This window comes from Pocillopora damicornis, chromosome 12 (assembly GCF_964200805.1).
Source record: "Pocillopora damicornis chromosome 12, jaPocDami1.2, whole genome shotgun sequence".
Classification (NCBI taxonomy): domain Eukaryota; kingdom Metazoa; phylum Cnidaria; class Anthozoa; order Scleractinia; family Pocilloporidae; genus Pocillopora; species Pocillopora damicornis.
In genome coordinates, this window is record NC_142681.1 from 20,132,410 (window position 1) to 20,155,248 (window position 22,839).

Below are 22,839 nucleotides of genomic sequence, written 5' to 3' on the forward strand. Positions count from 1 at the left end.
TGAAGATTATCTCTTAAAGCTGAGGACAGTTGTTGCTATTTTTCAACAAATCCCAAATAGAGATAACATTTTTAACTCTCTTTTTGGTTCGTCCCAGAGAACACGATTAAATACCCGTTAAAAAAAATAGCTTTTGCCTTAGTCGAAAGAAAACTGAGCTGTCGAATTGGCGGTTTAACGGAACAAGATGTCAGCCTTGTTGCTTGGATTTCTCGACATTGTTATCCAAGACCCTAGGTGATTTGATAACAAACTTTAAAAGCCCCAGGACTTTAGAAATCCTCCTACAACCTTTATCTGCAATAAAAACAATGATTCTCCAGAATTTTCGATTGCCAAAACTGACTGTACGTCTCTAGCCTCATCAAAGCCTTTTGTCCTTGTAAAACGTCGACGAAGAAAAAAGATTGTCAAGAAAAAGTCGAAAACAAAATCGTTCAATTTGAGACGGCTGAACTTCCAATCATTTTATTTCAAAAATAAAAAAAACATATTTGTATATTGAAAAGCTTAAAATCCATTTACAAACTTTCAAACATTCGACAAAGCAAAAAAATTGTAAATGTTTAATTTCAAAGAAGTTTGCGTATTCGCACAGAATAGCTTCTGGGTAATTTCTTTTCCAGTGATTCCTTTAATTGAGAGAAACAACTGCAACTGTTTTCAACCAAGGGAAAATTGTATTTCTTTATCGTCAGAGGAAAATGCTTCTCGAACAATTGATAAAAAGAGGACGTTATTTAGAAGTTTCATGAAATTATCAAATATTGGATAAAAATTCTACCATTTTATTGCAAGGTAATGATTTCTCTCAAAACTTTTACGTTTTAAAAATTGGCTTTTTTTCCCTTTTCATAAAACAATCAATAAATACTAAACATCAGTGATCTTATCTAAGAAGGTCAAGGTTTCTGGGATTTTTTTTCCAGCCAAGAAATCCGTTTTCATGGTCAAAACTGTTGATTCTAGAAAACACTTCCGACACGATTCCGTTCAATTTGTTGTGTCGCCAATTCCCAGCTGATAAAACACCGCTGTTGTTAGGTCAATATTGCTAAACGGTTTGTACATTAATTTGACGAGAAAATTTTACATACTGTCGGTCATCATTGACAAATGTTTACTTTTTTACAAAAGAAAGAGTACGAACGTGACTTTTGATGAAAAATGCTGCAAAAAATTGGAACTGGATGAAACAGGAACGCGCTAGTATTACACAAATTCTACTCTAATCAATTCATTTATGAAGTTTCCATTCATTGCGCATGCGCAAAATACTCTTTAAGTTAATTTGGCCCTTGGTAACGAATCTCTAAAATGGGATGTCTTGAAGACGCTTGCAGAGAGCAAGTAGGAGTATAATAAGCTTCGACTCAAGGTGCCAACGGTTGAGTAAAAAGAGGCGTCCCACAACTAGGCCAAGAAGGAATTGTGTTCATATAAATTAATTAATTAGTATTGTAACAGAGTGGGTTGGGTGAAATGCTCGCTAAAGGGGCTACTACCGAGGAAATTCAATTCCTGCTCACGCCCCTGGGAAGGTCTGAGACAAAGGTCAGTGCCTATCCTAGATGGATACTCTTGTAACTATCGGAGTGGATCACTAGAAACAGGCTCGGCGAATTGCAAATGGCAGATGAATCCCTCCTATTTCAGGAGGGAGAATGCCAGCAATTGCGTCAAAGTTGGAAAGGTTCCACGACCAGCATAGTAAGTTCAATCAGCGAGGTGACGCCTTCATAGGTGTTATAACTCAATTCAGACTACTCTTTGTCCAACCCAAACATTTTTGTTTTAATATTTGTCCGTTTTTATCATTTTTAACACATTAACCTTGCAACTAACTAGTCTTTAGCTTTATTTCTGACAAACTAGCACAAAATAGGTGTCAGGAGAAAGAAGTAATTATCAATTGTCTCATTAAAAGCCATTATATTTAACTTCCGTTAATTTTTCTTTCCGCGGAAAGGATTACATCGACTTCCACCAAGTTCTCGTAGAGATAAGTAAATTCTTAAAACCAATTTTCAATTATTTCACTCAATAGCTGTCGAAAATTTTTAATGCTTATCCTCACCAAATCACAGAGAGGTGATTGCAGTGACTTTCAAGTCTTGTCCTCTTCCAGTATTAAGCTGACGAGAATAAAAGCGGATTCTTCATTAAAGCCACGGATGTCGACGGTACAAATGCAAATTCATGGCGAGTTACTGTCTGCGAGACATGAATATGCGTTCCTAGAGAAAGGCCCTCGCTCAAAATGTATGTTTACTCCCTCGTTGGATCGTAACTTGGTAATTACGGTGGATAACAACAGCAAACCGTAGAGTAACGACTGCCTGCTACAGAATACTGCTCAGTTATTCGTGCATTTCTGAGTCTAGAAGATCGTCCAGAATATCTTTCTTTTTCTTAGCGGTTTTTGGAGCTGAAGACAAAGTTAAGGGAAGAAATACAAGAACAGCAAACAACAAAAACAAAGAACACCCTCTGACAAGATAGTTTTACTAGAAACCGCTGCTAAACAAATGCATTGCTCTTAATCGAGTTGGATATTACTGTTTCACTTGAATGTATAGCTCTAAAAATCCAAATCAGCTGAAAAAAAAAAAGAAGAATGATTGAAGAAATACCAACTTTATTTACAAAGGATACTGCCATGAAAGTGTTCAGCGGTTCTCTTTCGCAAAGCATCCACACTGTCTTCGTCCTCGGCCCATTCCAGTACCAGTCTTCGCCCATACAAATGGGTACTGCTACAAAGGGACTCAAACGCGCGCTACAAAACAGATCCATCTCTGCTTAATGCTCTCCATCACACGAGAGGAGAAAACGTTCTTGTGTTTCAGAAACCGTGTAACCCGAACTTTAAGCTCAGGAAGAGTCGATCACGAATTCAAGCTTCGGACAGTTTCATTTTCATTTCGTGATTCTTTAATACTGACATTTGTATCATGTTCTAAAAGCTTCAAGCATCCCTCGATCGAGACATACTCGATAAAGCAAACGACTGTGAACAATAAAAAGGACTGCAAGGTAACATTGCAGTCTTTCTTAGAGCGTGTTACTGATCTCTGAGTCAGGATCAGGTTTGCAGACAGGAAATTGAAATCACTGCTAACACATCAACACACTGCTAACACATCAAATTATTAACTTGATCATGCTCGTTTTCACCACAAAGGGGTTTGTTGTGCTCCTCGGATAACACGCACAAACCCACAGATACTTCAAGAACAGACTGACGGGCGAATATCTACTTTCTGTACTGGGTAACGTAACAAGTACTTACTTTAGCATCTTGTTTGGTGAGAAAATCAACAAAAGCAAATCCTCTGTGAGAACCAGTTCCAGCTTGCTTCTGAGGAAGCCTCAACGTTTTTATCTCCCCAAAAGTGCTATCATAAAAACAAAATACACAGCTCAGAAAAGAATGTTCCGGAGCTTAATTGTTTAACGAATCTCCTAATAAACACTTGGATTATTTAACTCTGGACTAATTAACTCATGACACGAGTGCCGAGGTGCCGAGAGAAAAGTGCTTTATTGCTTCCATGTAAAACCGAAGCTAAAACACAGCACAGAAGCATAGGAAGGCATAGGGGGGCATAGGAGTCTCAAAGGATCACCGGTTTACCCCCCTCCCCTCTCCTCCCTTCACATTTTGTCAGGCTTCGCTGACAGTTCTCCAGTGTCCATTTCTTCTCCAAGGTGGAGAGAGTCGCCGTGAGAGTACAGTGCCTTACCCAACACCACAACATGATGAGCTGGCAAGAACCCTGACCTTGTCGATAGTTTAGAGTTCAGCAGAGTAACCGACTAATCACCCAGAAAAACCATTATACATACCTAAAAAGTTCTTTGATTTCTTTCTTTGACGCTTCAAAAGGAACATTTCGCACCAGAATTTTCGAACTGGTTTGTTTCTTGGTCGAAGCAGATTTACGCTGTGCTACCTTCTCACTGAAAAAAAAAAATAATAATAATAATAGTAATACCAATATACAGACGAATGGAAGTTGAGGCATGACCATCGAACTTTTGTGTTGAGATACTTTTGCTCTGTGTTACATCAAATTGTATTTCAATATCGTCTCTGGCAATTCATATCCGCCTTCCATTGGTTTTGACATTCGCGCTAAGATTCGTTCAAAATAATCGTGCCACAAATACAACCAATCAGCCCGAGCTACACGTGACTCGGTCAGCCGTTTTTCAGGGGGCTTCAGGCCAGTCACGTGAATTTGCTTAAGCTTCTCATTGGATCGTTCGGCTGTTAACATTTGTTGCGTCTATCCGATGCAATTGCTCTAAGTCAGGTTTGACGACTCTAGATCGATAACCACTCGTGGATAACTTTTAACACCCAAAATCTCTACTCTATCTGCCATTCATTCCTTAGAACTTCAGGCCTGTGAATTTGCGTCTAAATCAGGAAAAATCCCTTATTCGACAGTCTTTCCTGATCTCGTCACCTTTCTTCTTCACAATGTAATCAACTTTTTAAGGAGTCATTGCTTTCTGGCCATTCATGGGAGTTCACCTACCTTGGTTTTCTGTGTGACATTTTGAGCTCCAAAGTATGGCCTTCCAGGAGAGATTTCTGACAAAATGAAAACAATATTGTTACAACTTAAAACAAAACCTTCCACATTTACTCTCCTATTTCACAGAAAACTTCACCACAAAATGTTTTTAAAAAATTCATCCAAAGGTTTCCGATTAACAAAGATAAACCAGGAAATGTAATAAATGAAACAATGAGTTGTTTCAGACTAGTGTCAATTACGATTCAAGAAATACTATCTCCTAGAAAATAAGAGGTACTTGGGTTAAATTCTTCTGATCAGAGAGTTTCTTGGTCGTGCTTCTTGCCGATTCAACTCCCGGCATGCGAAGCCAGCCGCCTCATTTCATCATTTGTAATACCTTTCTCAGACACTCCACGATAAATCTAACAAACCTGGAGTTCTGTAATTGCACGTAAAGCGTCCGATCTTTTCTTGTATTCTACAAATCCGTAACCCATGGAAAGCAAATTTCCTGCAAATAAAGAGACAAGTGAGTACGTAGGCAGGCGGGGATCATGTTTGGGAAAGCAAGCGAGGAGAAACTATAAGTTCAAGTAAATAACGGCCAATTAGAATTGAGGGACATAACCTATGGAGCCAATCAGAATTGAGGGACATAAAATATAAAGGCCAATCAGAATTGAGAGACATAACATATGGAGCCAATAAGAAAACTCAAAGTAAAAACAAGAAATCTGTTTCAGTGAAGCACAGGAAAACGGGGTTAATCAAGACGCAATTGGGTTTAGTTTTGAATCTGATTGGTTGAAAAAGTGTGGCGAGTTTCCTGAACCAATCAAAATAGAAAGAAAAGCAAAACCAAAGTAGTTTCAGGGGACTTTCGACACTCAATTGAAATTTGTTCTTGTGGGAGACATAAGGGCTTAATGGTCGGCAGGCTGGATTCTGAATCGAGAGGTCTGGGCTCAAGCCCTGGCCGAGGCGTTGTGTTGTGTTCCCGGGTACGACATCGTGTCACTCCCACAGAGTCTCGTTCCAACCAAGAAAGCTACCAAAATACAGATTGGTCTAGACCAACAAGGTTATCACAATTATCACACCCGAGTGAGTTAGATTCATTCCTTGTTTCCATGATCTTGGGGAACTAAAAAGTATACTAGTTATAGTTCTCACTAGAGCTGCCCCCACCCTACAGTACCATTTTCTTTTTTTTATTTTTTGAGTTGGGCTTGTTTTTTACAGTTGTGTAATTTTTCTGTTATGCTGTTACGGAATTGCGGCTCAGTACTTTGGTGTTAGCAAATTTTGGATCTCAAAATACTACAAGTGTACAAAATGTAGTCTTGGGAAGTGCTTGGGGTTTTTTTTTTTGCTGTGTGGTTTAACTTAGGATTTGTTTGTTCTTCACGATCAAGAAGAAGCAGAATGTAGGGACTTGGGTGAGTTTTAACATTGGAATGTTATAGGTAGCATTGGAGAACAATTTATAGACAGCATTGAAGAACAATTTATTATTATATAGTTATTAGACACAAAATTATACCTTAAGAGGGCCTATATTCTCTCTTCTCCAGTCTTCCTCTATACTAGGACAAATCTCGTGTCAAAGACGCCGATCCTAAAAGTCCTCGCGCGCGTGTCTTTTTACTGGCAGCCCATGACCATTTGCGGGAAAAACGTTGATACCTTGCGGCCGTGCAAGCGATCAAATCGAGATTTTTTCTGGTTATGATCTACCAAAAATACCCACATTCTCTCTTCTCCAGTCTTCCTCTATATTACACGGGGAGTCCTAAGGTGCCTCCTCGGGTTTTTGGCCCTCTGGGGCCAAAAACCCTGCGGGGGCAACAAAGTAATTATTTTACCCTCTGTTTGAGGAAATCCACAACGAATGGAATCATCTCAATGGATGATCTTATTTATTCTAAATGAAGACAAATGTGCAATATACAGACCAGGCTTTTTAGGATCCTTTTTCTTGGCGATTGTTGCCGTAAGAAGTGGGCCGATCTTGGAAAATGCCTAACACAAAAGCATCACGATTAAAGTTGTGTAGTCATAACTGTTTTAAGTTTTATAACTTAAGACAAAAGATAATATGTGTTTTTGTTTGATCGAACTGAGAGTAACCGTACCTCTTTCAGCGTTTCTTCTGATGTTTCAAAATTCAAGTTTTTTACAAAAACAGTTGTGCCTTCCGCATTTTCTGAATCATCAACATCCTCGCCGTCAACATCTGTTCCTTTATCCTCTGCTGCTTCTTTTCCCTGCTGAATAAACAAACGGAAATCGTCGAGTTATTTTCCACTAGTCTTTAAAATCTTTGAGCTATGGTGTATTTTATTGGTAGAAAAGAAACTCAAAAGCTTAGCTGTGAATATCACCTCGTCAATGGTCATTTTTTGTTCTGTTTTCATCTCTTCTTCTTTCTTTTCTTCCGGTTTTTCCGAGAAAACACCCAAAGGAGCCCACTCCAAGTACAATGGAACATGTTTAAACTATTAAGAGAAAGAAAAAATTTCATTAAAACACAGCCATCTACTGAAAAAAAAAGTCTTAACAGAGGACAAATGGAATATGTCCCTGTTTCTGAAGCAGGATACAGTTAAGAATATTGCTACTCCCCTTGAAAGGAATGCTGGTCTGCAATAGATCCCCCTAACGTAACAATTTGTCTCTTTCCCCGTTCATTTGCTGGCACCCATCTACACTCCTGAGAGGGGATGTGCACTGTGACATTAAAGTGTCTTGTCCACGAACACAACACAATGACTCTCATCAGTGCTTTACACTTCCACCTTTTTGACCTGGAATCCCATGAGAAATAGACCCCTAGCCCCTCCCCTCTCTTTCCTTTTGACCCTCACTCACTCCCTTGGTACAAATTTCTTCCTCACCCTAGCCTCCCACTGCTCAATAAATCAAATGATGGCAGCTATAATTTTCACCAAGAAAGCCTTGAGCACTTGCTCCCCAATATCATGCCTGATTATGCAGGCTACATCCCTCACTGTCTCACAATGATGTAAAACAAAAAAAGGCTCTTCAATAAAGCAATAACAATCAAAGGCTTTAGTTATGAACTTACTTTACTATATGCCAACTTTTGAAAGGCCTTCTTTGCTAGGCTTGGCTCAAAGAACTCTACAAGAGCTGTGATTCCTGATGGTGGCAACACAAGCCTTGCCACTTTTCCAAACGGTGAAAAAATGTTCATCAGCTCTTCACTTGATGTGTTGAAAGGGAGATTTTTCACCAACATGACAGTCTTACTTCTTTTTGCTGCAGGCTATATTTAACACAAGAAACAAACAAGATTATCTGTAATTTATCCTTACAGTATAATCTTTTACAAATGGAGTCTTTGTAGTGTAAAAAAAAACTTGTCTCAAATGTTTAAACATAGGTTTTTAATCAAGAACCTCAGTCTAGTTTCTTTTGTATGAGGAAATTTAAAATCATCAATACCCTTTACACTTTCCCACTACCAATAAATTAACCCTTTAACTCCAAGGAGTGACCAAGACAGAATTTCTCAGAAATACCAATTAGGGGATTATGAGTTGATCCAATACCAAATTCTCCAGACTGAAATCACAAGAACTGTATCGCAGACAGTAAGGAGAATTACAGACGAGATCTTGGGAGTTTAAGGGTTAAACCCTACAATTTTCTCAAGGTACTGTTATGATCCATTGTCAACCATTTTAGCTTGTAAAAAAAATTCTCTATAACTCTTCTATCTCAAGTATCTGGATGCAACCAGTCACTTTGTTAGAAAAAAATAAGAGAAATATTTTCAGACAAAATTTGTGAATAAAAGAGAGTACAAGCAGCAAAAATTCAAATGCTAACCACACACCTGTCCAAAAACATCAAGCTTGACGCCTTGAGACACAAGAAACTTCCTTGTCTCTGTTACAACTTGTGTCTCCCCAAGAGCCATGCGTACAGCCAGACTTCTGGAAGAAGCATCATCTAGAATGCTACCCTTAGTGGTGTGATACTGATCAGCCATCACATCAGCAACAGCATTCATTCCCAAAAATAATGTGTTCCAATTGTGGTCATGGCCACTAAGAGTTTTCTTTTTTGCATCGCGCTTCAACTTGAAGGATGTTGCTGCATCTGTGAAGATATTCCACAAAACTATTCCTTATAAGGTACCCTTGCCAACGCTGTAATATAAATTATTAGTCAGACACCCCCACACCCAAAGCACCTGTGAAAAGGAAGTGCCTCTGTGCGTATGATTGCAACATGAGCTGCAGCACCTTAACTTCGGAGCAGTACATACAGAGCAGTTTGCAGAGACATGGTGCAATTATTTGCTACCAAGTTTATCTCACTTGCTAAACAACAAACCTGTTTTTTCGTCTTCTTTAGTTTCCTTGGCCTTGGATGGTAATATGTGGAGCAGTCTTCCTTGAAATACTTTGCCATCAAGTTCATTGAAAGCCTTCACAGCATGCTCTGGCATAACAAATGTGACAAACCCAATTCCTATGGGTTTATTTGTAGTCTTGTCCAGGGGTAGATATGTCTCTGTTAGAGGACCAAACTTGTCAAACAGGTTTTGCAAGTCTTCCTCTGAACAACTAAAGGCCAAGTTGCGGAGAAAGAGACGGCCAGACTAAACACAAAATACAATGGTATCATTTTATGGAGTGTAACAAACTAGCAGCCATGGACACCTAGCTTGACTCTAGAGCATGTACCCTTAGTGTCTGTATCAACCCTTTGACCAAGGCAGAATTTCTCCTTACAATATCAATACAACATTAAGCTGACAAGTGATGAGAAAAAAAAATTAATTAAGGGATTAGTTGATTCAGTACTCAATTCTCTGAACTAAAATAATAAGAATTGCCTAGCAGACAGTACAGAGAATTACTATTGAAATCTTGGGAGTGAAAGGGTTCATTGGAGTCCACTATAGTACACACAACTGTAAATTAACTTCTCACATCTGAATGAAAGCAACTAAGAATGTCTGGTTTATTCAGGGAGAGAGAGAGAGAGAGAGAGAGAGAGAGGGGGGGGGGGAGGAGGGGGGCAGCTGTACAGTAAAATACACCCTTAACAAACTTAAAGCTGGTTCTGCCACCAAAATCTTGTTATTTTTTTCCAGATTGTTCTTGACTTTTCTAGATAAAAGAGACTTTGGGCCAAAAAAACAAAGGGGAAAACTTAGTCCTTAACTTGCCACACAGACATCCAACATCATTGCATGTAATGATTTAGGGCCAGTTATTCAAATGAGGTCTAACCCAAACTGCAGTTTTATGCAAGCAGCGGGTCTCAGGGATTCTCTATAAGAGGGTTGATTTAATCAAATAAATGTCCTTCCACTATTAGCTTTTGTCCCTCTTGACACTGTTCACTAAAACAAATCTGTGTTCTAATAAAAGGTTCAGCTAAACTGAAGATGGCTTAGAAAACATTTTTGTTAAACAACAATTAACCTTTGTTTAAATAACCAGCCCTTCAGTTTTTGAATGTAATCACTCTTTTAGCTAACAACCATCTTCACCATCTCTCACCTCTGCAATGCTTTCAAATTCACCCTCTTCTCCTTGAGCTGCCAGTTTCTTCATCCAAGGTTTATTCTTCTCTGTCTCCTGGTTCAATTGCTGTTCTTCTTTGACTCTAGACAACTCAATGTACCTACCCTGAATAAAATCCCGATCTCTCTTGAGTGCCTCTTTAATATCCTTCTCATTCGAAAAATCTACAAAACCGCAGCCTGTGGGCTTTCCTTGGTGATTTTTAATTATTCTTATATCCAGCACTTTCAGCGGCGCAAAAAAGTCTCTGATGTGTTTCTTTTTGGCTTTGAAGGGTAACCCTTTCATTTTTATTGTTCCAAATGCAGCATCTATTGGACTAGTAGTCTTGATTTTTTCTACATTACCAACAGCATCTGAACTGTCCTTATCATTATTATTTGTGTCACTGCCACCACTACCATCATCATCATCATCATCACCACCATCATTATTATCCTTGTCATCATCACCATCATTACTGTCTTCCTCATTTTCGCTTCTTCTAGTATCCAAAGATTCCTCACCAAAGTTTTCTTTATTTCTCTTCTCTTCATCCTTTCCATCAACTCTTTTCCTCTTCTGAAATTTTTTGCCTTTCTCAGTTTTGAGAGGATTCTGTGTGTTTGAAACAACCTTTGATTTTAAGTAATCCATATCAGACAGTTTAGAATCCTTAGCCATTTTGGCTTCCTCATCATCTTCCTCATTGTGTTTTGAATAATTCTCTTCCTCTGTAACTCCTTTAGATCCTGCAACAACACAGATTTTCCAATGAAACAAACTCTAGCTGATTCTTTCTCTCCCTACAGTCACAAAATATAATTATCTCCTACAAAGAGCAAAACATTGTCATGCAGAAAGGTAAAAAGAAGAAACACTATTATCTACGGGACAATATTTTGTCAAATGCCAAGTTCTTAAGGTTAAATTATTGGAAATGTATAGCAGACAAAATACAGAATTCATTTTCAGAACCTTGTGGAGAAAGGGTTCAGTTGATACTTTTTAAGACTGATAGAATTGCCAAGATTGCAGGCCAATGAAGCCTGGTTTTCCTTTCAAAACACATGTACCTGCTACATCATAGACTTCATCTTCATTTTCACTTCCATCAGAATAATCATATTTTAATTGTTCCTCAGAATGCTAAAAATTGAAAAAATGCAAAGTTAGGTTAAACCATTGTCCAGTCATTAAGAGAATAAATAATGTGAATGACAAGAAAAACCTTCATCAAGAAGTGTATCAATTGAATGAAACAGTTGACACTTCAGACTGAATGACAATTCATCTGGAGAAGAGTACCATCCATTCTTTTAAAAGTTGGCCCAAGCTGAGCAAAAAAGCAAGAGGGTCTTGGAAGACTTGTGCCAATCCAAATGTGACCTACATTAGCTGAAATAAGCCATGGAGATCTTTGGTTTAGTCCCAATAAGAGCAACTGCGGAATACCCTTGCCACTTTGGCCCACCTCATTTACATGTGTCGGTAAGCTTTGAAGAACAAGGCATAACACAATAAACGTTATTCATATTCAATGACATGTAAATAAGTGGCAGGGTATTCTGCAGCTTAGCCTTCCCAATATATACGTCATTAGCTACGTACCTTATTCTGTACTGAAATCTCCTCTCTTCCCTCGCATATCTGATTTAAACTTGATTCTGGCTCTCCACGTTCTATGTTATCATTGCTCCAGGTTTGCTTTGAGCCACGGTTTTTATGCACATTTAAGAATTCCTGAAATTCAACATCATCCTCCAGATCACCTAAAATTTTCGCTCTCTTTTTCTTTTTCTTATCTTTTTTCTTCCCTAACCCATCCGATTCACAATTTTCTATTTTGATGCCTTCTGGGTTCTGGGTTATTAACTTCTCGTTCTTTTCTTCGAGGTTCTTCTTCAGTCTCTCGTTCGCAGAACTGCCTTGCGAATATTTGCTCCAAGGCCGTGGAAGTGTTTCATCTCCAAGGTTTTTAGCAACATCTACGAATATCTTTGAGGTGTCTATAAACGATTTATTAAAGTGGTTCAGAGCAGATTTCGCTTCTTCTTCAGTTTTATACCCAATGAACCCAAATCGTCGAAACTTGCCATCCTTTGTATAACATAATTTGACATCCGTTAATTCTCCTTTTGCCTCAAAAACAGAACGGATCCTTTCTTCCTTTATGTTCTTTGGTAAGTTCCTAACAATAAGCCTCGACATGATCCAATTGCGTGGATTCTCACGAGAAAGACGAGTAGTTTATAATTGCAGAGTACTGGTTGGACAGCAATCCGCCATCTTGAAAGTTTGCACGTGTTTTTATTTTATAGTAAGTAGGTGGTGTATGGGAAGTGTAATGTCCTGATATTTAGAGGAATCTGAACAACATACACCACATACCTAACCGATGACGGGGACGTCAGAATGGAGGGTAGTTCAAAATCTGTGAAGAGAAAAATCGAGGAAGTCGATGCTGATGCTAGCGATGAAAAATCGTTGGGCATCAAAAGATTTTTAAGGGCACCCAGAAAAGGTAGGAGATTTTCCAGTGAGTCAGGATGTTTGTTTTGTATGGTAAATATATTATAAGAATTAATTTTAATTACTTTCCGAACGAGTTGTGGGTCTTTCCTTCCAAAGAAATTACAGTGCAGTGTGAAACAAATTATTTAAATTTTGATATCACCCAGAAACTTCCGACTTTTGCAATGTTTTGGAACTTCTGTCATCAAGTGTTGCACTCAATTCGGTTAATATATGATAAGATTATTACTAGACTATTGTAATGGTCAGATTTCAGTCTTAAACCTTTACACCCTAACATCAATAAGTATATTCTCCATACTGTTCTCCATACATTTCCTAAGGTGCAGAAAAGGAGAATGGTATGCATTTTAAAAATCAAGGACTTCTTTTGTTTCATGGTGATCACCTCCTTTATTCTGACTCGTGACCTTGATGTGAGATTCGGAGATGATATTGTAAGGGGAAATTAGATGTTAATCACTCTCAGGGACCAAAGGATTAATTGAAAAATTATATTTCTAGGTGAGGACATAACAAGCAGCGATGTTTCTCAGTCACATGGTAAAAGCAATTTGCCCCCCACTTGGAAGTGGAAAGGAACATTACTTTATTATGTGTCACAGAAAATCCAACCTTCACAACAAATTGCAGCCTTTGACTTTGATGGCACTTTGGCAAAAACATCTTTATTCAAACATGGACCAGATGCTTGGTCCTTACTATACCCCTCCTGTGTACAGAAACTAACAACCCTTCACAGGGATGGATATAAACTTGTAATCTTCACTAACCAGGCTGCTATTGGCAAAGCAAAGGCCTCAAAACAAAAAGTTATGGATGAGAAGAAAGGCAGGCTCATTGGTTTTGTTAAGAAGGTACTAACAGCTCCCAAAGACAAATTTCTTTCATATAAGCATCTTCCAACCAAGGGTCTAAATTCCATTGTTTTCTAATCAAAATTAGAAGCATGAGCCAGTAAGTGTTGTGGATCTCCACAAAGGTTGAATGGAATTATGCTGGGAAAAGTAACTATAGGTCATAACTTTAGGATGCCCTTACTTATTGTGTAAACTCAGGGTAAATGTACAAGTGTTACTCTTTTTGTTCTGCAGCAGTTTATTCACAACAGGGATGAAAGGTCTATGGTTAAGCATCTGCTTGTTTACATCTTGAGGAGACCCTTTACCCTTAACACCCTAACATCAATATGCATATTCTCCTTACTGTTCTCTATACATGTCCTTTATTACTGACAAGTAGTCAATTTGTTTAACAATTAAAGCTCCTTAGGTTGATGATCATTTTAGTTATTCTTATGATCTTGTTGAATTACTCAAGAGCATTAATATAAAGACAAATTAGATGCTAGTCACTCATGCTCGACTATAGAGGGTCAAGAGAGAGGCAGCTGGTTATCAAGCCTAATCCTTCTAGAGGAGATATGCCAGCCCAATGGTTACACCTTGATCTTGGGATGGTGAGGCCTGTGTACAAGGCCTGACTGGATCACCGAGTTGTTTTTCGTGGGCAGGAAACTTTACTGTTGAGGTGTCTCTTTCCACCCTGGTGTATAAATGGGTAGTAGCAAACTGGCAGGGAACCCAGGGGGGTGGGGAGGGGTGTAACCTGAACTACCATCCCATTCAGGGGGAGTGGCAATACTTGCATTCTCTTCATTCTACAGAAACAGGAATAAGCTCTTGCTGGAAAAGCCACTTGGCTTGCATTGAGTGAACTTTTCCCTTTCATCTCTCCCTTTTAATTTTATCCAGAGACACATGGCTTCATGGTCAATGTATTTTTTATTTCTGGTTTTTTTCAGGTAGCTCTACCCTTTCAGATCTTTGTAGCTACATCAAAGGATTGCTACCGTAAACCCAACACAGGGATGTGGGAATTCTTCTGTCAAAAATGTAATGGTGACATGAAAGTTAATAAGGAGAAGAGTTTCTTTGTTGGTGATGCTGCTGGACGGGCCAAAGACCATGGAGCAAGTGATAAAGAATTTGCAGCAAATTGTGGACTGACATTTTACACTGAAGATGAATTCTTCATGAAGGATGCGTTGAAGAGCAAAGAGATTGAATAGGGTTTCCATACCTGTGGGAATACGTACAATTTTTATATTTAATATTTTTCTCATTATGTAAAATAGTTTATTGTTGATTAATCAAAATATTTAAGAGACTTTTTTCAAAACAGACAATTCTCAAGGCAGCATTTATTCTGCTGAAACAAGCCCTAACCCACTCAATGTTGTCATATTTCTTTAGAAAATTACTTGCACTTACTTTTGAATTTTTCCAAAAGTTGTGAAGAAACCTACAGGATATTATTTTCTTAAATTTTCAAGAATTTGTAAATTTGAAAAAAGGATTCAAAAGAAAGCTGGATATGAGTTATAAAGCTGGGTGCTGGGGAGGAGGGAGACAGGAGGTTTTTGCAACCCAATCCGCACCTCCTTATTTGGTTTACAAATGTTTAAGAATATTTAATCAATAAACATAGAAGGTACTTAAAATTATATCTGTTCTAATATCTGAAAATGATACTTATTTTCTAGTCTTAGTTGATAGTGAAGCTTTCCTGGTGCTCATAATTTTCAAAATCTGGTTTGTCTCATTCACGATGTCATGTTTATGTAATACACTTTTCACTCCTTTGGAACTGACTCCTTCTGCTCTCACATACTCTCCAGCGAGGAGAGAAACTGGTGGATAAAGCAAGATGTTAAAGAGTTTTTCCACTGTTGTGCCTGGTTTCAACACAATACAGTCTCTGAGTATCTGGGGTTTCTCTTTTGTGATCACACTGATCGATTGACAAGTATCAAGGCAGTTAACTGGAAATGCATAAACTGGTGATCGGAGACTCACAGCTTGTGACAAAGCTTGCAGGACACCAGTGTCACCAAAGACATCAAGGACACTGGTTTTTACTTGTATCAACTCTTTCTTGGACTTTTCACTTAGATCCTGAGTTTGATGGTTAATTTCAAAATTTGATGCACCGCTTTGGTAGGTTAACACGCCATCCTTGCATGCCTTTTGTAGAATACACTCACTCCTTGCACTAACAGGGACCATTGTCATGTCCACAAACTGCTCTTGAAATTTCTTCAAATTTTGAACAGCATAAGGAACGTCAACTTTGTTAAGAGCTAAGAGAACTGGAAAGCGCAAGCGCAAGAATTTATCAACTAATTTGTGCACCAAAAGTTCAGCATTTGCTTTTTCTGTCTTAAGAATAGTAAGGAGGTTTTTATCAGTGATTCCTGCTGACTCAAATGCTAAGTGAATCAATGCTTGAGATGCATGGTATCCAGTGAACATGTCAAATAGTTTTGCTGGTTTCTTCACAATTGAGTCCCATTTGTCCATAATATTGTCATAAATCCAGCTGTGAAGTTCTCGCTGGATCCATCCCACATCTCTTGTAGGGTCATAATCTGATAACAAAAAAGAACAATCAAAAGCTCACCCTAAAAAGAAAAATATGACATGAATGACCCTTTATACCCTAACACCAGTATGCCTTTTTCTCTACAGTTATCTCAGATTTCTTAAGGCCCTGACAAGGAGAATTTGTTAAACAATCAAGAGCTTATTTAGGTGGTGATCATTTCCTGTATTCCTGTGACCTGAATGTGTGATTCTGGAGAGATATTGTAAAGAGAAATTAGATGCTAGTCACTTCTAGGGGGTCAAAAGGTTAATTATGACTAAAAATGTTTTAATGAAGAAAACCAATAAATCAAATTTTAATCTCCATTACTTACCGGTGGTAGGTTTCCCATTCTCATCTGTCTGCCCTGACAGATCAATAACATGAATGAGTACATCAGCATCCAAGAGATCATTCAAAAATTTGTTTCCCTGTCCCCTTCCTTCACATGCACCTGGCACCAAACCAGCCACATCTTTGAGCAAGACTGGAACAAACCTTTCACCTTGTGCACTGTGGCCATATCGAGCATGGCATTGTTTATTCCACTGAACACAACGGCAAGGTATTGCATAAAATGCCTGCCCAATATTTGGTTCAATTGTGGTGAAGGGATGTGCACCTATTTTTGCCATATTTTGGTGTGTAGCAGCATTGAAGAAAGTGGATTTTCCAGCTGAGGGTTTCCCTGAAAAATAAATTTAACTCCTCTCAATGAAAATTTAACAACTAAAATTTATTTCTATTAATATTTATCTCATGAGGCTTACAAACAACTCCAACCACAACCCCCAGGCATTTAGCTTGTATTTATTTACTTACTGGTATTTACAAATAAGTTCTCCTTAGCTTCTTATGATGTACACATTGTTCCTATTCATCATTCTCCTCATCATAACAAAGACAGATAAATAACTGAGAGTTAAAACTGTAGGAAAACACCAGGGACACACTAGAAATTGATTTAGTTTCACATCTGACTGGTATGGACAACAGCACTAGTTTTGCAAACCAGTGAATGGTGCTTCAAATGTAGAATAGCACAACCAATGCAATCCACGTTAATTTAGAAAAATACTCTAACAGTCCAGTAAGCTTGATAATGAACCAGCTGTTTATCAGAAAATCACTCCTTCACCACAGGAATTCTTCTCAGGGAGAAACAATGACCGCAATCGTGAGAACAACAGAAATCAAGCCTTAGTAGCTAAGACTGCTGAGTATTTATTTTATTAATATTTTAACTTTACCTAAATAATTATATATGATGTCTAATTATTACCAATTAGGCCAATGACGAAGTCCCATCTTCCACCTTTTGCACTGATCATTTCCAATTTGTCTTTGAAATTTTCTAAGTAAATAGAATCTTGACCATCTCTTTCCTCATCTGATTCAACTTCTGCTGCTTGGTCTCCTTGAAAGCCGTTGAATCTCATTGCATTTTCCTCAACCCATTCTTTTGCTGAATCTACTAAACCAAACACCATAGGCATTCCCACAGATTCCTCACACGAACATTTTAAGAAGGAGATCAGTTCTTCTATGAACTCTTTTGGCATTGCATTCGAGCGATTTGGGATCTCGATTAAAGGGATTTCTTCTGGATATTTCAGTGGAAGGGAAATCTTCAGTTGAAGCGACGTGACGGAAGAAGGGATGTTTAGCTCATCAATTCTGATCATAAACGTCGGAGGGAAAGAACTGAGTTCGGAAAATTCATCAGGAAATATGGCTTTAAGGCTCTCGATCTCTTCTCTTTGCTCCTCTAAAAAATCCATCTCAGAGATGAGTATGTATGAAAAATAAAATAAAATTTATGTAAAAAAAGAAAAAAGGTCAGGCCGCCATTTTAGATTTTGGTGGTACAATATAAGACGAATTCTGATTGGTTTGTCGATAAGATATCCCAGAAGTCCATTAATTACGTTTTTTAGTTCGAGGAGTTACAAGATGGCGGCACGTATATTTTCGCGAGTGAACTTGGTTTCAAAGAGATTTTTCGCAGCTACGGCTTCTCCAGGAGCTTCTTTGGCAGAGAAAGAACTTACAGAGGCGAAACATGCTGAATGTAAGTCAGTAGATTCAATCTTATTATGTTACTGCTCCAAAACGATGCCCCATTAACTGGCATTGCGTGTTATTTTAATACGCTTGCTCTTAACGTATTTAGTTCAATATTGTACTGAGGTTACCTCCGTTGTTTAAATGTAAACTTATAGTGTTAGTTCAAAAATGAAAATAGGAAGTATGACGAGTGTCTAGAAAGGGTAAATGCCACATTAACCCGTGACTATTACTATCGCGGGACGAGCTCGTGAAGTCGCACATACGAGATTGGCCAGTTGAGATTGGTAGATAAGATTTGTTTTACGGCTGTTGATGAAATGGAGAGATTTTGTTTTATATTAGTAACTGTTTGGCCAACACTAAATTCTGAAGCTAGAGTCTCATTCGTATTTGCGCAAACTATTATGACGAATGTTTACGGCTATGATGTAGGTGCTGAAATCATGCCCTGTGATTTCATTTACATGCTATTGGCATTGACCTTGTAACCGAGAACCCCAAAGCTTTTCTGCTATGTCCAAACCAAGTCGTCAAAATGTAGCTGAAAAAAAATTGGAAGTATACAAATAAGGCTAGAGAAGGGGAGAAGGAATGGCGCAGTGGTGGGAGCACTCGCCTACCACTACTATGGCCCAATATGGCATCACATGTGGGTTGAGTTTTTTGTTGGTTCTTTTCCTTGCTTAAAGAGTTCTTCTCTGGGTCCTTTCAGTTTTCCTCCCTCCATAAAAATCAACACTCCAAATTCCAATTTGACCTGGAAACAGTGGGCAAGAAGAGCCATCTAGTGGAATGTCCATTGTTGAATTCCCATTTATTTTTATTATTTTATCTTATTAGAGAAAATGAGATGTGCAGAACCAAATCCCATAGTAGGGCAAAGATTGTAAAAAATCCATCTACAAGAGTCCAAACTCTGTAGAAAATATATATTTAAGTAGTTAAATGAATCACAACATTGGGCCAAAATAAACTTCTTAAAATCCCAAACAAAGAGGTAACAAATTTGCACAAACAAAAGTTAAATGAGAATTAACCAAAACTCCATAAAACTAACAACAAAAGTGAACAAAAGATTTCCTTGTTAGTTTTGAATGTCAAGGCCAGAGTTCTTTCATGTGATTGGCTAGTTTGTGAAATCATGGGTACAACATGTAAATACAAAAAGAATGAAGAGGGGGGAGAGGAGGAGGGGAAAAATTGTTATTTGAATTTTAAAACAAAAGAGATTTTTTACATAGGAGTATGTCCATGGTTCAATTTTTGTGAAAATCTTTGTCTTCAATTTTGGGTTTTTCTACTTTGTTTGTCAGGTACATGTAATTTGTTTTTGGTAGTAAAAGATTTTTCTAATGCTACTCACTTTTCTTTTTTAAAATGGTTAACCCTTTAATTCCCATGAGTGACCAAGACAGAATTTCTCTTTACAATATCAATACAATATCAAGCAGACAAGTAATGAGATTAAAGAAAAATAGAAATTAATGGAATATAAGTTGATCCGATACCAAATTCTCCAAACCAACATCACAGAACTGTATAGCAGACAGTAAGAAGAATTACTATTGAGATTTTGGGAGTGAAGGGTTAAAGGGTCTTACCATGTTTGTTTATAGGAAAATAGGGTCCCAGTACTGTCTTCCGTCCAAACAGGACAGGTTATCTTTCAGCATTCTAATTTCAATTGTTCAGTTAAATTCCAATTTTTTCCCTCTCTCTTCTTCTCTCTCTCTTTAGCAACTATGAAGACCTGGAAGTTGATTTCATATTTTGTTGCCATTCCTGGCATTCTTATCTGTACTTACAATACGTATCTTAAAGAGAAAGAGCATCATGAACATCCAAGGGCAGAGTTTGTACCATACTCTCACCTCAGGATTAGATCTAAGGTTGGTGAACAGTGTCATTTCTTCAAATTGTGTGTGAAGGTGCAGTGGCTCAATGATCAGTGCACTGGACTCTGGGTCAAGAGGGTGGGTTCAAGCACTGAGGGAATTAACATGTTGCATTCTTGGGCAGGACTTTTAAATCTCACTGGGCCTCTCTCTACTCTGAAGTTTAAATAGGTGCTGGCAAATTATCAAGGAAGCCTGATGAAATGCTGGGGGGCTGTCATTGTGATGGACAAGCATCCCATCCAGGGGGGAAGTTGTAATACTTCCATTTGCCTAATGCTAAGGAAACTGGGATAAACTCTAGCTGGGTTGGCTATTAGGCTCAATTACTGACTAAACCTTTCTACAAACAGTGGTCTCACAGCTGACATAGTTTTTGAATACATTCCAAACTCTTGAAAGCAGTATGAACCCAATTACTCCCTTGATTAAAATATAATTTCTTCACGCTGTCTTTTATACAATTCTTATCATTTCAGATCTGAGAATGTAATCCTAAGTCATATAAAATATGTTCTTTCTGTTCTTATTCCATTTTGCTGAAAAATGTATTGGTAATGTAAGGGTAGTGTACTGTCACTTCTGCAAGTGAAAGGGGTGAAAGAAACAGATTGGAATGACTCAATTTCCTTCGTCAACAACAAAACTGATGCAAAACTGTAAAATTAAAGAGTAATCAAAATGTCCATGTTCAAGAAGGTTATTGTGTGACATACAGGTTTTTATTGTTGTTATGTTCTTAGAGGAAGCATATTTCCATTTCTCTGGTGAAAACTGTTTCATACTGTTTTGACATCTTTTGCAATGTAAAAAAAGTATTGTAATGGCCATTTTATGTAATTTTTATCACATAAACTGCGGTGTTATACAAGGATTTCCGGCCCTGAGAAAAGCCATAACAACACACGTGAAAAAATATCGTATTTTTTCACATGTGTTGATATAGCCAATCAGCTGCTGACACATCACTCGCCTTTGGCACTACTCGGTCAGGTTGATGAATGAATGGCAAAGCCTTCACGATTCTTGATACAAGTTGTTTGTCGGAGCTTGCTCGAATTATGGTGGCTAAAACACTAAAAAATCCGTATTACTTACAGACAGTGAGGTTAAAACTTTTCTAGAAGGGGAAGGAAACCAACATACTAAAAGAAAAACTGAAAGTTACGTATTCGGTGGCTTTAGTGTTAGCATTTCTCTCGGCTGAGAATGAAAATCGACAACTGGAAGATTTGTCACTGGCCGATTTTGGCTGTTTACCTGAAAGACTTCTTCTGTCGGTAAGGACAAAGTCGATAAATGAGAATTTTGTAAATTAAAAATTACAACCATTGTTGTTTTTGTAATCATGATTCAACGCATTTTTCCATCATAAGAGTTAGTGCCAACACACTCTATGATTATTATTCGGGGATTGTCGATTCATTTATTTTCATTCATTAATGAAGTCGGCTTTTCTTCTCAGTAAAGGGCTATTGTGTTTATATGATAAACAAAATAATACATGGTTGCTTGTAGATATGGAGTTTCTCTTCTCCTGTTCAACTCGACATCTCACTTGTGAGCTATCAAGTTAAACACTTGAAGAGAAATTCCATATCTACACGTGCCCATGTATTATTCTCTATTTACATATTACTTCTAAAGATGATCATTTATTTGCCATAACCCATCCTTGAAAACAACTGGGTGAGATATATGATATGGCCAGTCAGCTAATAGGGCATCATATTAATATTGATATCAGTGAGTTATCTTTTTCTCCTATAGGAAAATTGTAACATTCCTTCTGCTGTTCAATTTTATTACTGTCTCATTTGTCTCAAGAAGAGATCTGTTTTGTTTCAGCTCTTCCCATGGGGTGATGGTAACCACTCATTATTTCACAATTCGCACGTGAATGCTTTGCCTGATGGCTATGAAGATGAAATGGAACATTAAGTGTGACTTATTCCTGCTTGCTTGTGCTGATTACTACTGTTTTGGAGGCTTGTTTCTGATGGCAAAGTCATTTCAAAGAATGTTTTTCTTTCAATTATGATAATGTCATTACCTGTGTGCTAATGGAAAAATTATATAATGATGGTGAATAAAGTTTAAAATTTCCAAATCTGTTTTATTCAGTCAATGTGAATGTAAAATTGTGCTTAAAAAACACCCTCTTCCTGCTTTTAGACATTGACTTGTGGACTTTTCTCCCCTCCTTGATAGTTAATTGCAAACATGTTTTGTACAGAGTAAAATTTCAACCCCTTGGTTAAGGGTCAAAAGCTTTTATTTTCTCTTAAAAAAAAGGCTAGTCAAAAATGATGTTTCTTTGACTCCCAGATTGATCATGTCATTATTTGTATCATATTATGTGATAGGTTAAATTTATTTTTAACTGACCTTGGTAATCACAATGTTGGCACTGAAGTCTGGATCTGATTGTCTGGGTTTCTGTCAACTGTTTACTTAAATAACCTGATTGCTTGAAAAGTCATCTTGAGGGCAGCATTGTCTTCATACTTGCTGGGAGAGAGACATTGTTGTCGGTTCTCCAGCAATTGAAAAAGTCTGATTTTAATCAGTGTGAGAGGTGCTTGTGAAAATATGGTAAAGTACAGGGGGATTAGACATACAGTATATTGGCATTCCTCAATGGGGAGTTTTTGCAGCTCTGTGATTCAGCCAACCCTTGGATGCAAGAGCTACTGGTTTGGTATTCAAACATCAGGGTATGACCTTGTTTATGTCAAAAAATAAATCTGAAAATTCTTCAACTGTAAAAGTAAAAGGGGATAAATAAGAACTGACATTTATTCCATCTCATTTTTTACTCATTTTACTACCTAG

General features: G+C 37.8%; 4 protein-coding genes and 1 non-coding gene across 6 annotated transcripts; 3 read left to right on the top strand and 2 right to left on the bottom strand.

Annotated features, from left to right (window-relative positions):
* The first annotated feature begins 1,473 nt into the window (after positions 1-1,473).
* Positions 1,474-1,778, top strand: LOC149036921 (Nuclear RNase P). The gene has a single exon (XR_016182056.1).
* On the bottom strand, positions 1,770-12,411 carry LOC113677945 (putative RNA-binding protein 19). Of its 2 annotated transcripts, none has more exons than XM_089190433.1 (15): positions 11,690-12,411; positions 11,155-11,227; positions 10,076-10,830; positions 8,898-9,165; positions 8,395-8,660; positions 7,621-7,821; positions 6,917-7,030; positions 6,668-6,802; positions 6,488-6,554; positions 4,964-5,043; positions 4,548-4,603; positions 3,850-3,963; positions 3,293-3,398; positions 2,656-2,779; positions 1,770-2,428 (listed from the first exon to the last, which is right to left on the bottom strand). In XM_089190433.1, exons 1-15 carry the CDS (start codon positions 12,287-12,289, stop codon positions 2,361-2,363), a joined length of 3,027 nt encoding a protein of 1,008 aa, XP_089046559.1. In that variant the 5' UTR covers positions 12,290-12,411; the 3' UTR covers positions 1,770-2,360. The 2 variants fall into 2 exon arrangements, with proteins under 2 accessions (XP_089046559.1, XP_089046560.1); XM_089190434.1 differs by having other exon boundaries at positions 10,076-10,821; positions 11,690-12,408.
* A 37-nt stretch (positions 12,412-12,448) lies between these two features.
* On the top strand, positions 12,449-16,365 carry LOC113677951 (uncharacterized). Its single transcript, XM_027194812.2, has 3 exons — positions 12,449-12,602; positions 13,118-13,470; positions 14,418-16,365. Exons 1-3 carry the CDS (start codon positions 12,494-12,496, stop codon positions 14,682-14,684), a joined length of 729 nt encoding a protein of 242 aa, XP_027050613.2. The 5' UTR covers positions 12,449-12,493; the 3' UTR covers positions 14,685-16,365.
* On the bottom strand, positions 14,380-17,914 carry LOC113677948 (uncharacterized). Its single transcript, XM_027194808.2, has 3 exons — positions 17,322-17,914; positions 16,374-16,727; positions 14,380-16,043 (listed from the first exon to the last, which is right to left on the bottom strand). Exons 1-3 carry the CDS (start codon positions 17,818-17,820, stop codon positions 15,148-15,150), a joined length of 1,749 nt encoding a protein of 582 aa, XP_027050609.2. The 5' UTR covers positions 17,821-17,914; the 3' UTR covers positions 14,380-15,147.
* A 60-nt stretch (positions 17,915-17,974) lies between these two features.
* On the top strand, positions 17,975-22,114 carry LOC113677949 (cytochrome c oxidase subunit 6A, mitochondrial). The gene is made up of 3 exons (XM_027194809.2): positions 17,975-18,110; positions 19,847-19,998; positions 21,853-22,114. Exons 1-3 carry the CDS (start codon positions 17,993-17,995, stop codon positions 21,943-21,945), a joined length of 363 nt encoding a protein of 120 aa, XP_027050610.2. The 5' UTR covers positions 17,975-17,992; the 3' UTR covers positions 21,946-22,114.
* The last annotated feature ends 725 nt before the right edge of the window (positions 22,115-22,839 follow it).

Coding starts and splice junctions, on each gene's coding strand:
- LOC113677945 (XM_089190433.1), bottom strand. CDS start 12,289: ATGTCGAGGCTTATTGTTAGGAACTTACCAAAGAACATAAAGGAAGAA. Junction 7,031..7,620: donor AAAAGTTGGCATATAGTAAA/GTAAGTTCATAA, acceptor TTCTCTTAATAG/TTTAAACATGTTCCATTGTA. Junction 3,964..4,547: donor ATGTCACACAGAAAACCAAG/GTAGGTGAACTC, acceptor TTTTTTTTTCAG/TGAGAAGGTAGCACAGCGTA.
- LOC113677951 (XM_027194812.2), top strand. CDS start 12,494: ATGGAGGGTAGTTCAAAATCTGTGAAGAGAAAAATCGAGGAAGTCGAT. Junction 12,603..13,117: donor TTTAAGGGCACCCAGAAAAG/GTAGGAGATTTT, acceptor TTATATTTCTAG/GTGAGGACATAACAAGCAGC. Junction 13,471..14,417: donor TCATTGGTTTTGTTAAGAAG/GTACTAACAGCT, acceptor GGTTTTTTTCAG/GTAGCTCTACCCTTTCAGAT.
- LOC113677948 (XM_027194808.2), bottom strand. CDS start 17,820: ATGGATTTTTTAGAGGAGCAAAGAGAAGAGATCGAGAGCCTTAAAGCC. Junction 16,728..17,321: donor CTTCGTCATTGGCCTAATTG/GTAATAATTAGA, acceptor TTTATTTTTCAG/GGAAACCCTCAGCTGGAAAA. Junction 16,044..16,373: donor GAATGGGAAACCTACCACCG/GTAAGTAATGGA, acceptor TTTTGTTATCAG/ATTATGACCCTACAAGAGAT.
- LOC113677949 (XM_027194809.2), top strand. CDS start 17,993: ATGGCGGCACGTATATTTTCGCGAGTGAACTTGGTTTCAAAGAGATTT. Junction 18,111..19,846: donor AGAGGCGAAACATGCTGAAT/GTAAGTCAGTAG, acceptor CTCTCTCTTTAG/CAACTATGAAGACCTGGAAG. Junction 19,999..21,852: donor ACCTCAGGATTAGATCTAAG/GTTGGTGAACAG, acceptor GTTTTGTTTCAG/CTCTTCCCATGGGGTGATGG.